At 49.2% G+C, this 14,299-nt stretch overlaps 1 protein-coding gene and 1 long non-coding RNA gene across 2 annotated transcripts; both read right to left on the bottom strand.

The window, feature by feature from the left end:
• Nucleotides 1-87: 87 nt before the first annotated feature.
• Nucleotides 88-1,535, bottom strand: LOC121842835. Its single transcript, XR_006081332.1, has 3 exons — nt 1,364-1,535; nt 480-546; nt 88-120 (listed from the first exon to the last, which is right to left on the bottom strand). It is a non-coding gene; the product is annotated as an uncharacterized LOC121842835 (long non-coding RNA).
• A 302-nt stretch (nt 1,536-1,837) lies between these two features.
• On the bottom strand, nt 1,838-10,801 carry LOC121842836 (cilia- and flagella-associated protein 65-like). The gene is made up of 6 exons (XM_042312595.1): nt 10,663-10,801; nt 10,407-10,575; nt 4,198-4,326; nt 2,854-2,895; nt 2,689-2,821; nt 1,838-1,979 (listed from the first exon to the last, which is right to left on the bottom strand). The coding sequence occupies exons 1-6, from the start codon at nt 10,774-10,776 to the stop codon at nt 1,838-1,840; spliced, it is 729 nt and encodes a 242-aa protein (XP_042168529.1). The 5' UTR covers nt 10,777-10,801.
• Nucleotides 10,802-14,299: the final 3,498 nt, after the last annotated feature.

Raw genomic sequence — 14,299 nt, 5'->3', positions numbered from 1 at the left:
AGTCTAACCTGTTTAGGGGGACTGAACTCCCTGATTGGCACTGGGGCAAAGATGTGCTTGGTGCAGGTGAAGTGGAGGTGGTGGCCTGTCTCTCTCCACCGTCACTCCTATGAAATTCAACTGCACACAGACAAACAAAACGGAGACCGTCGGTATTATCAGCACGAGATACAGTTTTATTCTATCCTCAGCTCAGACATCTAAAAAGACTTGGTCCTCAAGACTACATCTGGTCCTGAATTAACAAACCCAGACATCTAAAAAGACTGGTTCCCAAGACATCTGGTCCTGAATTAACAAACCCAGACATCTAAAAAGGTCCTGAATTAACAAACCCAGACATCTAAAAGACTGGTTCCCAAAGACAACATCTGATCCTGAATTAACAAGCAGGTTCAACAGAGAGGTTCCTAGGGAAACTAGAGGTTCCTAGGTTTCCTAGGGAAACCGGCGCATAAAATATGACTGTGCTGTCTCACCAGAATCTCTCTGCCGTGAGACAGCTTGAACAGGACTGGGAGACGGTCAGTACCAACAAAGTCATGTCTGTGAAGAAGAACGACAACAACAAGATGGACAGTATGAAAAGAATATTAAATCTCATCACGTCATTATTTTCTTGAATGATTTATTATTAAGGGCTATTATTTTTTGTTGTGTCTGTGTATCTAACTTCAATAGACGAGTAATTTGGAAGTAGTGCAACATGAGACTAGAGCAGGGAGTGGAGGGGATATGTAGAGATAATAATGGACATACAGTATTTGAAAATAACTGCCCTTCTTCTCGCCTACTGATTGATTTTAACGACTAAAATCGGCCCGCAAAAAAAATCAGTTTGGACATTGAATTTCTAAATCTTGATGTGGCCCCTCAAATCCAAAAATGTTGCCCACCCCTGGATTAGGGCATACCTGTAGCTAAATGTTGCCCACCCCTAAATTAGAGCATACCTGTAGCTAAATGTTGCCCACCCTGAATTAGAGCATACCTGTAGATAAATGTTGCCCACCCCTGAATTAGAGCATACCTGTAGCTAAATGTTGCCCACCCCTGAATTAGAGCATACCTGTAGCTAAATGTTGCCCACCCCTGAATTAGAGCATACCTGTAGCTAAATGTTGCCCACCCCTGGATTAGAGCATACCTGTAGCTAAATGTTGCCCACCCTAAATTAGAGCATACCTGGATTAGAATTAGAGCATACCTGTAGCTAAATGTTGCCCACCCCTGGATTAGAGCATACCTGTAGCTAAATGTTGCCCACCCCTGGATTAGAGCATACCTGTAGCTAAATGTTGCCCACCCCTGGATTAGAGCATACCTGTAGCTAAATGTTGCCCACCCCTGAATTAGAGCATACCTGTAGCTAAATGTCACTGCCTTCTGCTGTCCTGGGTGTAGTTTACCAGAGCGGGGTGCTATATTAAACAGCCTGTTATCCTGCACCTTCATGTGGTGGAGCTCTGTAGTGCTGAACTCCCCAGTCTCAGCCCAGTACTCAAGCTCTATCTGTTGGTCTTCTGGGAACAGGAACGACCTGGAGGGAGTGGAGGTTAGCATAGAATAGCATAGCTTAGTTTAGAGCATAGCCTAACATAGAAAAGCATAGCATAACATAGAAAAGCAAAGCATAACATAGGATAGAAAAGCATAGAACAACATAACATAGCATAATATAGGATAGAAACGCATAGAAACGCATAGAAAAACATAGCATAGAAAAGCATAGCACATCATAACATTGCATAACATAGCATATAAAAGCATAGCACAATATAGCATAGCATAACATAGCATAGCAAAGCATAGCATAACATAGCATATTAGCATAGCATTACAGATACTGACCACTGACAGGGATGCTCCCAGTGTTCTCAAACATCAGCAGCACATTGGAGGGGTCTGAGCCCAGCGGAGCAGCGCTGAAGTTGAAATCCAACATGGCCGACGTGAAGATGGAGGGACAGCGACGCAGACTGCAGGAGGTGGGGGACAGACACACCTCAACTACACACTGTATATAACTCAGGCCAATTCCATTCACTGATATTACAAATGTCACAACAGTTCATAGATGGGTGGATAGGGTTTGGTGTCAATTCACATTTCAATTGAGTGTTTTTGGGGGATTTTCAGTTTGTTCTCTGAATTGACTGAATTGAAAAGGAATTGAATAACTGACTTGAAAAGGAATCGAATGACTGACTTGAAAAGGAATGGAATGACTGACTTGAAAAGGAATCGAATGACTGACTTGAAAAGGAATCGAATGACTGACTTGAAAAGGAATCGAATGACTGACTTGAAAAGGAATGAATGACTGACTTGAAAAGGAATCGAATGACTGACTTGAAAAGGAATTGAATGACTGACTTGAAAAGGAATCGAATGACTGACTTGAAAAGGAATCGAATGACTGACTTGAAAAGGAATCGAATGACTGACTTGAAAAGGAATTGAATGACTGACTTGAAAAGGAATCGAATGACTGACTTGAAAAGGAATCGAATGACTGACTTGAAAAGGAATCGAATGACTGACTTGAAAAGGAATCGAATGACTGACTTGAAAAGGAATTGAATCCAATCCTAAAATGGAATTTACCTCATTTTTGCCTTGCTTCACTCCACAGTCACCGAGAGACTTGTGTTTATCTGACAAAGTTCATAGTCCCTACTAACCCACCTGTGTCTGGTGGGCACCCGGTAGGTGAGCTCCGGAGGGGCGGGGTCTCTCTGCAGGTGGGCGTTGAGGTGTCCCAGAGAAAAGAGGCTCCAGATCTGCAGCTTGCTGAGCCCCTCCACGCTGCAACGCACATCTGTCACCTCCAGGGTGGGGAACACCCTTCACCCTGCACCTGGCACAGAGCCTGGGGAGCATCCAGCACAGAGCCTGGAGGCAGAGAGAGGGGAGAGAGACAGACAGTCCAAGGACCACAGTCAAACAGCACAGCCAACCACCGGGAGGCAGAGAGAGGGGAGAGAGACAGACAGTCCAAGGACCACAGTCAAACAGCACAGCCAACCACCGGGAGGCAGAGAGAGGAGAAAGAGACAGACAGTCCAAGGACCACAGTCAAACAGCACAGCCAACCACCGGGAGGCAGAGGGAGGAGAGAGACAAAAAGACAAGGGGAGAGGGAAAGGTTAGGAAAATTCTTAAAAACAACCATTACATCACAGTTAGTCATTCAAATCCTGATGCTGGGGACCTACCTGCAGAGCTGAGTGTCTACTGTCTAACAGGGGACCTACCTGCAGAGCTGAGTGTCTGCTGTCTAACAGGGGACCTACCTGCAGAGCTGAGTGTCTGCTGTCTAACAGGGGACCTACCTGCAGAGCTGAGTGTCTACTGTCTAACAGGGGACCTACCTGCAGAGCTGAGTGTCTACTGTCTAACAGGGGAATCTACCTGCAGAGCTGAGTGTCTGCTGTCTAACAGGGGACCTACCTGCAGAGCTGAGTGTCTGCTGTCTAACAGGGGACCTACCTGCAGAGCTGAGTGTCTGCTGTCTAACAGGGGACCTACCTGCAGAGCTGAGTGTCTGCTGTCTAACAGGGGACCTACCTGCAGAGCTGAGTGTCTGCTGTCTAACAGGGGAATCTACCTGCAGAGCTGAGTGTCTACTGTCTAACAGGGGAATCTACCTGCAGAGCTGAGTGTCTGCTGTCTAACAGGGACCTACCTGCAGAGCTGAGTGTCTACTGTCTAACAGGGGAATCTACCTGCAGAGCTGAGTGTCTGCTGTCTAACAGGGGACCTACCTGCAGAGCTGAGTGTCTGCTGTCTAACAGGGGACCTACCTGCAGAGCTGAGTGTCTGCTGTCTAACAGGGGACCTACCTGCAGAGCTGAGTGTCTGCTGTCTAACAGGGGACCTACCTGCAGAGCTGAGTGTCTGCTGTCTATCAGGGGACCTACCTGCAGAGCTGAGTGTCTACTGTCTAACAGGGGAATCTACCTGCAGAGCTGAGTGTCTGCTGTCTAACAGGGGACCTACCTGCAGAGCTGAGTGTCTGCTGTCTATCAGGGGACTTACCTGCAGAGCTGAGTGTCTGGTGTCTATCAGGGGACCTACCTGCAGAGCTGAGTGTCTGGTGTCTATCAGAGGACTTACCTGCAGAGCTGAGTGTCTGCTGTCTATCAGGGGACCTACCTGCAGAGCTGAGTGTCTGGTGTCTATCAGGGGACTTACCTGCAGAGCTGAGGGTCTGGTATGTGAGGTCCCAGCAGTATCTGGTCCTCCTGGCAGGCCTCACGGTGGAGCGGATCAGCAGCCTGGAGCGAGCTGGGATGGTGCCTCTCTCAGAGTCCAGCTCCAGGGCTTTAATACACAGAACAGGATAAAGCTATTAACCACTGAACCTGGAGGAGCTGGAGGAGATGGGTCTGTTATGGGACAGTGAACCTGGAGGAGATGGAGGAGATGGGTCTGTTATGGGACAGTTAACCTGGAAGAGATGGGTCTGTTATGGGACAGTGAACCTGGAAGAGATGGGTCTGTTATGGGACAGTGAACCTGGAAGAGATGGGTCTGTTATGGGACAGTGAACCTGGAAGAGATGGGTCTGTTATGGGACAGTGAACCTGGAGGAGATGGGTCTGTTATGGGACAGTGAACCTGGAGGAGATGGGTATGTTATGGGACAGTGAACCTGGAAGAGATGGGTCTGTTATGGGACAATGAACCTGGAGGAGATGGGTCTGTTATGGGACAGTGAACCTGGAGGAGATGGGTCTGTTATGGGACAGTGAACCTGGAAGAGATGGGTCTGTTATGGGACAGTGAACCTGGAAGAGATGGGTCTGTTATGGGACAGTGAACCTGGAAGAGAAGGAGGAGATGGGTCTGTTATGGGACAGTGAACCTGGAGGAGATGGGTCTGTTATGGGACAGTGAACCTGGAGGAGATGGGTCTGTTATGGGACAGTGAACCTGGAAGAGATGGGTCTGTTATGGGACAGTGAACCTGGAAGAAGGAGGAGATGGGTCTGTTATGGGACAGTGAACCTGGAGAGAAGGAGGAGATGGGTCTGTTATGGGACAGTGAACCTGGAAGAGATGGGTCTGTTATGGGACAGTGAACCTGGAGGAGATGGGTCTGTTATGGGACAGTGAACCTGGAGGAGATGGGTCTGTGATGGGACAGTGAACCTGGAAGAGATGGGTCTGTTATGGGACAGTGAACCTGGAAGAGATGGGTCTGTTATGGGACAGTGAACCTGGAGGAGATGGGTCTGTTATGGGACAGTGAACCTGGAAGAGATGGGTCTGTTATGGGACAGTGAACCTGGAAGAGATGGGTCTGTTATGGGACAGTGAACCTGGAGGAGAAGGAGGACATGGGTCTGTTATGGGACAGTGAACCTGGAGGAGATGGAGGAGATGGGTCTGTTATGGGACAGTGAACCTGGAGAGAAGGAGGAGATGGGTCTGTTATGGAACATTGAACCTGGAAGAGATGGGTCTGTTATGGGACAGTGAACCTGGAGGAGATGGGTCTGTTATGGGACAGTGAACCTGGAGGAGAAGGAGGAGATGGGTCTGTTATGGGACAGTGAACCTGGAGGAGAAGGAGGAGATGGGTCTGTTATGGGACAGTGAACCTGGAGGAGATGGGTCTGTTATGGGACAGTGAACCTGGAAGAGATGGGTCTGTTATGGGACAGTGAACCTGGAGGAGATGGGTCTGTTATGGGACAGTGAACCTGGAGGAGATGGGTCTGTTATGGGACAGTGAACCTGGAGGAGATGGGTCTGTTATGGGACAGTGAACCTGGAGGAGATGGGTCTGTTATGGGACAGTGAACCTGGAGGAGATGGGTCTGTTATGGGACAGTGAACCTGGAAGAGATGGGTCTGTTATGGGACAGTGAACCTGGAGGAGATGGGTCTGTTATGGGACAGTGAACCTGGAGGAGATGGGTCTGTGATGGGACAGTGAACCTGGAAGAGATGGGTCTGTTATGGGACAGTGAACCTGGAAGAGATGGGTCTGTTATGGGACAGTGAACCTGGAGGAGATGGGTCTGTTATGGGACAGTGAACCTGGAAGAGATGGGTCTGTTATGGGACAGTGAACCTGGAAGAGATGGGTCTGTTATGGGACAGTGAACCTGGAAGAGAAGGAGGAGATGGGTCTGTTATGGGACAGTGAACCTGGAGGAGATGGGTCTGTTATGGGACAGTGAACCTGGAAGAGAAGGAGGAGATGGGTCTGTTATGGGACAGTGAACCTGGAGGAGATGGGTCTGTTATGGGACAGTGAACCTGGAGGAGATGGGTCTGTTATGGGACAGTGAACCTGGAGGAGAAGGAGGACATGGGTCTGTTATGGGACAGTGAACCTGGAGGAGATGGAGGAGATGGGTCTGTTATGGGACAGTGAACCTGGAGGAGAAGGAGGAGATGGGTCTGTTATGGAACATTGAACCTGGAAGAGATGGGTCTGTTATGGGACAGTGAACCTGGAGGAGATGGGTCTGTTATGGGACAGTGAACCTGGAGGAGAAGGAGGAGATGGGTCTGTTATGGGACAGTGAACCTGGAGGAGAAGGAGGAGATGGGTCTGTTATGGGACAGTGAACCTGGAAGGAGATGGGTCTGTTATGGGACAGTGAACCTGGAAGAGATGGGTCTGTTATGGGACAGTGAACCTGGAGGAGATGGGTCTGTTATGGGACAGTGAACCTGGAGGAGATGGGTCTGTGATGGGACAGTGAACCTGGAGGAGATGGGTCTGTTATGGGACAGTGAACCTGGAGGAGAAGGAGGAGATGGGTCTGTTATGGGACAGTGAACCTGGAAGAGATGGGTATGTTATGGGACAGTGAACCTGGAGGAGAAGGAGGAGATGGGTCTGTTATGGGACAGTGAACCTGGAGGAGATGGGTCTGTTATGGGACAGTGAACCTGGAGGAGATGGGTCTGTTATGGGACAGTGAACCTGGAGGAGAAGGAGGAGATGGGTCTGTTATGGGACAGTGAACCTGGAGGAGATGGGTCTGTTATGGGACAGTGAACCTGGAGGAGATGGAAGAGATGGGTCTGTTATGGGACAGTGAACCTGGAGGAGAAGGAGGAGATGGGTCTGTTATGGGACAGTGAACCTGGAGGAGAAGGAGATGGGTCTGTTATGGGACAGTGAACCTGGAGGAGATGGAAGAGATGGGTCTGTGATGGGACAGTGAACCTGGAAGAGATGGGTCTGTTATGGGACAGTGAACCTGGAGGAGTTTTGGCCAAAGACAGACTGCAGTGGCAGACGATGTTTGTGGCTTTATGAAGAGGGTTTAGTAAGTAAGTAAGCTGAACAAAAACAGAACAGAGTCACAGTGTGGTGTGACCGGGGAGTTTCAAGCCAATCACATCGCCTCTCAGCTGCACTAGCGAGCTCGGCTACACTGCCGTACTCCCCATCCCCCTACAGCAGTGGTACATACGGTGGAGAACGCAGGTACACCACCGCCCCACCACACATGGTGGCACCACCAGTATGAAGTAACGGTAGTAGTCTCAGCAGCATGTCCACGTTGGCACGATGCGGGCTATAATATCAGTCCCATGTAGGCTGCCAACATCATGGGCAATGCACCTGTGATATGAGGTTGTATCGTCTGGCTGAATGCACTACAGATAAGTCACTACGGATAAGTCACTACAGATAAGTCACTACGGATAAGTCACTACGGATAAGTCACTACTGATAAGTCACTACAGATAAGTCACTACGGATAAGTCGCTACGGATAAGTCACTACTGATAAGTCCCTACGGATAAGTCACTACTGATAAGTCGCTACGGATAAGTCACTACTGATAAGTCGCTACGGATAAGTCACTACTGATAAGTCGCTACTGATAAGAGCATCTGCTAAATGACTCAATGATTGAAGATAAACTGTTAAGTCATATGTGGCGTAACACTTACTCATCATTGGAAGTGTACAAGAGCACCAAACTGGGCATCACACAACAAAAGACTGGAACGACGCTCTCAGTAACTCAGTAAGTCAGTAACTCAGTAAGTCAGTAACTCAGTAAGTCAGTAACTCAGTAAGTCAGTAACTCAGTAACTCAGTAAATCAGTAAGTCAGTCAGTAACTCAATAACTCAGTAAGTCAGTAACTCAGTAAGTCAGTAACTCAGTAACTCAGTAAATCAGTAAGTCAGTCAGTAACTCAATAACTCAGTAAGGCAGTAACTCGGTAAATCAGTAAGTCAGTAACTCAGTAAGTCAGTAACTCAGTAAATCAGTAAGTCAGTAAGTCAGTAAGTCAGTAACTCAGTAACAGTTGCACAAAACAGTACAAACATTCTAATGAGCCCCCCGCCTCTAGCTAGGCTTGGTGTGGGCTGGCCGTGCTGGGCTTGGTGTGGGCTGGCCGTGCTGGGCTTGGTGTGGGCTGGCCGTGCTGGGCTTGGTGTGGGCTGGCCGTGTTGGGCTTGGTGTGGGCTGGCCGTGCTGGGCTTGGTGTGGGTTGGTTGTGTTGGGCTTGGTGTGGGCTGGCCGTGCTGGGCTTGGTGTGGGCTGGCCGTGCTGGGCTTGGTGTGGGCTGGCCGTGCTGGGCTTGGTGTGGGCTGGCCGTGTTGTGCTTGGTGTGGGCTGGTTGTGTTGGGCTGGCCGTGCTGGGCTTGGTGTGGGCTGGCCGTGTTGTGCTTGGTGTGGGCTGGTTGTGTTGGGCTTGGTGTGGGCTGGCCGTGCTGGGCTTGGTGTGGGCTGGCCGTGTTGTGCTTGGTGTGGGCTGATTGTGTTGGGCTTGGTGTGGGCTGGCCGTGCTGGGCTTGGTGTGGGCTGGTTGTGTTGGGCTTGGTGTGGGCTGGCCGTGCTGTGCTTGGTGTGGGCTGGCCGTGTTGTGCTTGGTGTGGGCTGGTTGTGTTGGGCTTGGTGTGGGCTTGCCGTGTTGTGCTTGGTGTGGGCTGGCCGTGTTGTGCTTGGTGTGGGCTGGTTGTGTTGGGCTTGGTGTGGGCTGGTTGTGTTGGGCTTGGTGTGGGCTGGCCGTGTTGTGCTTGGTGTGGGCTGGCCGTGTTGGGCTTGGTGTGGGCTGGCCGTGTTGTGCTTGGTGTGGGCTGGCCGTGTTGGGCTGGCCGTGTTGGGCTTGGTGTGGGCTGGTTGTGTTGGGCTTGGTGTGGACTGGTTGCGTTGGGCTTGGTGTGGGCTGGTTGTGTTGGGCTTGGTGTGGGCTGGCCCGTGTGGGCTGGTGTGGGTTGGTGTGGGCCGGCCGGTGTTGGCTTGTTGTGGGCTGGCCGTGTTGGGCTTGGTGTGTGCTGGTTGTGTTGGGCTTGGTGTGGGCTGGCCCGTGTTGGCTCGGTGTGGGTTGGTGTGGGCCGGCCGGTGTTGGCTTGTTGTGGGCTGGCCGTGTTGGGCTTGGTGTGTGCTGGTTGTGTTGGGCTTGGTGTGTGCTGGTTGTGTTGGGCTTGGTATTGACTTGGTGTGGGCTGGTTGTGTTGGGCTTGGTGTGGGCTGGCCCGTGTTGGCTTGGTGTGGGCTGGTTGTTGGCTTGGTGTGGGATGGTTGTGTTGGGCTTGGTGTTGACTTGGCGTGGGCTGGTTGTTGGGCTTGGTGTTGACTTGGTGTGGGCTGGTTGTTGGGCTTGGTGTTGACTTGGCGTGGGCTGGTTGTTGGGCTTGGTGTTGACTTGGTGTGGGCTAGTTGTGTTGGGCTTGGTGTTGACTTGGCGTGGGCTAGTTGTGTTGGGCTTGGTGTTGACTTGGCGTGGGCTGGTTGTTGGGCTTGGTGTTGACTTGGTGTGGGCTGGTTGTTGGGCTTGGTGTTAACTTGGCGTGGGCTGGTTGTTGGGCTTGGTGTTGACTTGGTGTGGGCTGGTTGTTGGGCTTGGTGTTGACTTGGCGTGGGCTGGTTGTTGGGCTTGGTGTTGACTTGGTGTGGGCTAGCCTGTGCCCACCTTGCCCCCTGAATACCTACATGGGGCCAATGGGGTCATGTTGGCTGGGAGGAGTATGTAGCTTGGTCTGGGTAGGATAGCTCAAATAGTCTATTGATTCTGTCTCGGATTGGTTGTCTTTGCGGAGGGGGAGGAGCATGGTTGGGAAGGCATTTGTGTAAAGTAACAGAGATGTGGCAGTAGAGGTTCAATACATGGAGAGAGAGAGAAGATTTCAGGATGTTGTACCAACTCTGTGAGATCTCAGGGGTATCTCATACATACCAACAGGGTCTTTCTCCTGTGAGTTCTCAGGGGTATCTCATACGTACCAACAGGGTCTTTCTCCTGTGAGTTCTCAGGGGTATCTCATACATACCAACAGGGTCTTTCTCCTGTGAGATCTCAGGGGTATCTCATACATACCAACAGGGTCTTTCTCCTGTGAGATCTCAGGGGTATCTCATACGTACCAACAGGGTCTTTCTCCTGTGAGTTCTCAGGGGTATCTCATACGTACCAACAGGGTCTTTCTTCTGTGAGTTCTCAGGCAACCCCGGGTCTAGCAGGCTCTGTTGTACAGCCAAACAGAAGCTGACAGAACAGGAACCGTTGTTGATGAGAGGCACCTCGAAGGACCTACAGTCTCCCACCAACACCTCCCCCAGATTCAGCACCCCATGCTCTGCCTGGAGAGAGAAAGAACCAATTACACAGAGTTTCCACCACAGACACTAACACAATTCACCTGGGGGGGTGTCTGAGGAGACTAACACCTGGATGGATCCTTTGGAGGCCATGCCCACTACTTTCAGGGGGAGGCGGGACTTCCTGCATCCGGGCGTCTGGATTGGCCAGAAGGTCAGGTTGGGCTTCAAATTATAAACCATTTCCTCAAAAGGGGTGAAGGACCACGTCTGCACCTGGGAGGAGGAAAATCACAACCTCTACTTAACCAACACTCAACGTCCACTCAACCTCTACTTAACCAACACTCAACCTCTACTTAACCAACACTCAACCTCCACTCAACCTCTACTTAACCAACACTCAACCTCCACTCAACCCCTACTTAACCAACACTCAACCTCCACTCAACCTCTACTTAACCAACACTCAACCTCCACTCAACCTCTACTCAACCTCCACTCAACCTCAACTTAACCAACACTCAACCATACTGTCTAAACCTAACCACTCTGCTAACCCTACTGCCTAAACCTAACCTAACCACTCTGTTAACCCTACTGTCTAAACCTAACCACTCTGCTAACCCTACTGTCTAAACCTAACCTAACCACTCTGTTAACCCTACTGTCTAAACCTAACCACTTTTCTAACCCTACTGCCTAAACCTAACCACTCTGCTAACCCTACTGCCTAATCCTAACCTTAACCACTCTGCTAACCCTACTGACTAAACCTAACCTTAACCACTCTGCTAACCCTACTGCCTAAACCTAACCTTAACCACTCTGCTAACCCTACTGACTAAACCTAACCACTCTGCTAACCCTACTGCCTAAACCTAACCTTAACCACTCTGCTAACCCTACTGTCTAAACCTAACCTTAACCACTCTGCTAACCCTACTGTCTAAACCTAACCTTAACCACTCTGCTAACCCTACTGCCTAAACCTATCCACTCTGCTAACCCTACTGCCTAAACCTAACCACTCTGCTAACCCTACTGACTAAACCTAACCTTAACCACTGTTAACCCTACTGTCTAAACCTAACCACTCTGCTAACCCTACTGCCTAAACCTAACCACTCTGCTAACCCTACTGACTAAACCTAACCTTAACCACTCTGTTAACCCTACTGCCTAAACCTAACCTTAACCACTCTGTTAACCCTACTGCCTAAACCTATCCTCTCTGCTAACCCTACTGCCTAAAACTAACCTTAACCACTCTGCTAACCCTACTGCCTAAACCTAACCTTAACCACTCTGCTAACCCTACTGTCCCTAACCTAACAACTCTGCTAACCCTACTGTCTAAACCTAACCTTAACCACTCTGCTAACCCTACAGTCTAAACCTAACCTTAACCACTCTGCTAACCCTACTGCTAAACCTAACCACTCTGCTAACCCTACTGCCTAAACCTAACCACTCTGCTAAACCTACTGCCTAAACCTAACCACTCTGCTAACCCTAATGACTAAACCTAACCTTAACCACTGTTAACCCTACTGTCTAAACCTAACCACTCTGCAACCCTACTGACTAAACCTAACCTAACCACTCTGTTAACCCTACTGCCTAAACCTAACCTTAACCACTCTGCTAACCCTACTGCCTAAACCTAACCTTAACCACTCTGCTAACCCTACTGCCTAAACCTAACCTTAACCACTCTGCTAACCCTACTGTCTAAACCTAACCTAACCACTCTGCTAACCCTACTGTCTAAACCTAACCACTCTGCTAACCCTACTGTCTAAACCTAACCACTCTGCTAACCCTACTGTCTAAACCTTAACCACTCTGCTAACCCTACTGTCTAAACCTAACCTAACCACTCTGCTAACCCTACTGACTAAACTAAACCTAACCACTCTGCTAACCCTACTGCCTAAACCTAACCTTAACCACTCTGCTAACCCTACTGTAAACCTAACCACTCTGCTAACCCTACTGACTAAACCTAACCACTCTGCTAACCCTACTGTCTAAACCTAATCACTCTGCTAACCCTACTGACTAAACCTAACCTTAACCACTCTGCTAACCCTACTGTCTAAACCTAACCACTCTGCTAACCCTACTGCCTAAACCTACTGCTAACCCTACTGTCTAAACCTAACCACTCTGCTAACCCTACTGTCTAAACCTAACCACTCTGCTAACCCTACTGTATAAACCTAACCTTAACCACTCTGCTAACCCTACTGTCTAAACCTAACCACTCTGCTAACCCTACTGTCTAAACCTAACCTTAACCACTTGCTAACCACTGTCTAAACCTTAACCACTCTGCTAACCCTACTGTCTAAACCTAACCTTAACCACTCTGCTAACCCTACTGCCTAAACCTAACCACTCTGCTAACCCTACTGTCTAAACCTAACCTAACCACTCTGTTAACCCTACTGTTAAACCTAACCACTTTTCTAACCCTACTGCCTAAACCTAACCACTCTGCTAACCCTACTGCCTAATCCTAACCTTAACCACTCTGCTAACCCTACTGACTAAACCTAACCTTAACCACTCTGCTAACCCTACTGCCTAAACCTAACCTTAACCACTCTGCTAACCCTACTGACTAAACCTAACCACTCTGCTAACCCTACTGCCTAAACCTAACCTTAACCACTCTGCTAACCCTACTGTCTAAACCTAACCTTAACCACTCTGCTAACCCTACTGTCTAAACCTAAACCTAACCACTCTGCTAACCCTACTGTCTAAACCTAACCTTAACCACTCTGCTAACCCTACTGCCTAAACCTAACCACTCTGCTAACCCTACTGCCTAAACCTAACCACTCTGCTAACCCTACTGACTAAACCTAACCTTAACCACTCTGTTAACCCTACTGCCTAAACCTAACCTTAACCACTCTGTTAACCCTACTGCCTAAACCTATCCTCTCTGCTAACCCTACTGCCTAAAACTAACCTTAACCACTCTGCTAACCCTACTGCCTAAACCTAACCTTAACCACTCTGCTAACCCTACTGTCTAAACCTAACCTAACAACTCTGCTAACCCTACTGTCTAAACCTAACCTTAACCACTCTGCTAACCCTACAGTCTAAACCTAACCTTAACCACTCTGCTAACCCTACTGCCTAAACCTAACCACTCTGCTAACCCTACTGCCTAAACCTAACCACTCTGCTAAACCTACTGCCTAAACCTAACCACTCTGCTAACCCTAATGACTAAACCTAACCTTAACCACTGTTAACCCTACTGTCTAAACCTAACCACTCTGCTAACCCTACTGCCTAAACCTAACCACTCTGCTAACCCTACTGACTAAACCTAACCTTAACCACTCTGTTAACCCTACTGCCTAAACCTAACCTTAACCACTCTGCTAACCCTACTGCCTAAACCTAACCTTAACCACTCTGCTAACCCTACTGCCTAAACCTAACCTTAACCACTCTGCTAACCCTACTGTCTAAACCTAACCTAACCACTCTGCTAACCCTACTGTCTAAACCTAACCACTCTGCTAACCCTACTGTCTAAACCTAACCACTCTGCTAACCCTACTGTCTAAACCTTAACCACTCTGCTAACCCTACTGTCTAATCCTAACCTAACCACTCTGCTAACCCTACTGACTAAACTAAACCTAACCACTCTGCTAACCCTACTGCCTAAACCTAACCTTAACCACTCTGCTAACCCTACTGCCTAAACCTAACCACTCTGCTAACCCTACTG

Source organism: Oncorhynchus tshawytscha, unplaced genomic scaffold (assembly GCF_018296145.1).
Source record: "Oncorhynchus tshawytscha isolate Ot180627B unplaced genomic scaffold, Otsh_v2.0 Un_contig_1628_pilon_pilon, whole genome shotgun sequence".
Classification (NCBI taxonomy): Eukaryota; Metazoa; Chordata; class Actinopteri; order Salmoniformes; family Salmonidae; genus Oncorhynchus; species Oncorhynchus tshawytscha.
Note: the sequence above shows the minus strand (reverse complement) of the source record. Positions and strands in the feature narration are given on the sequence as shown.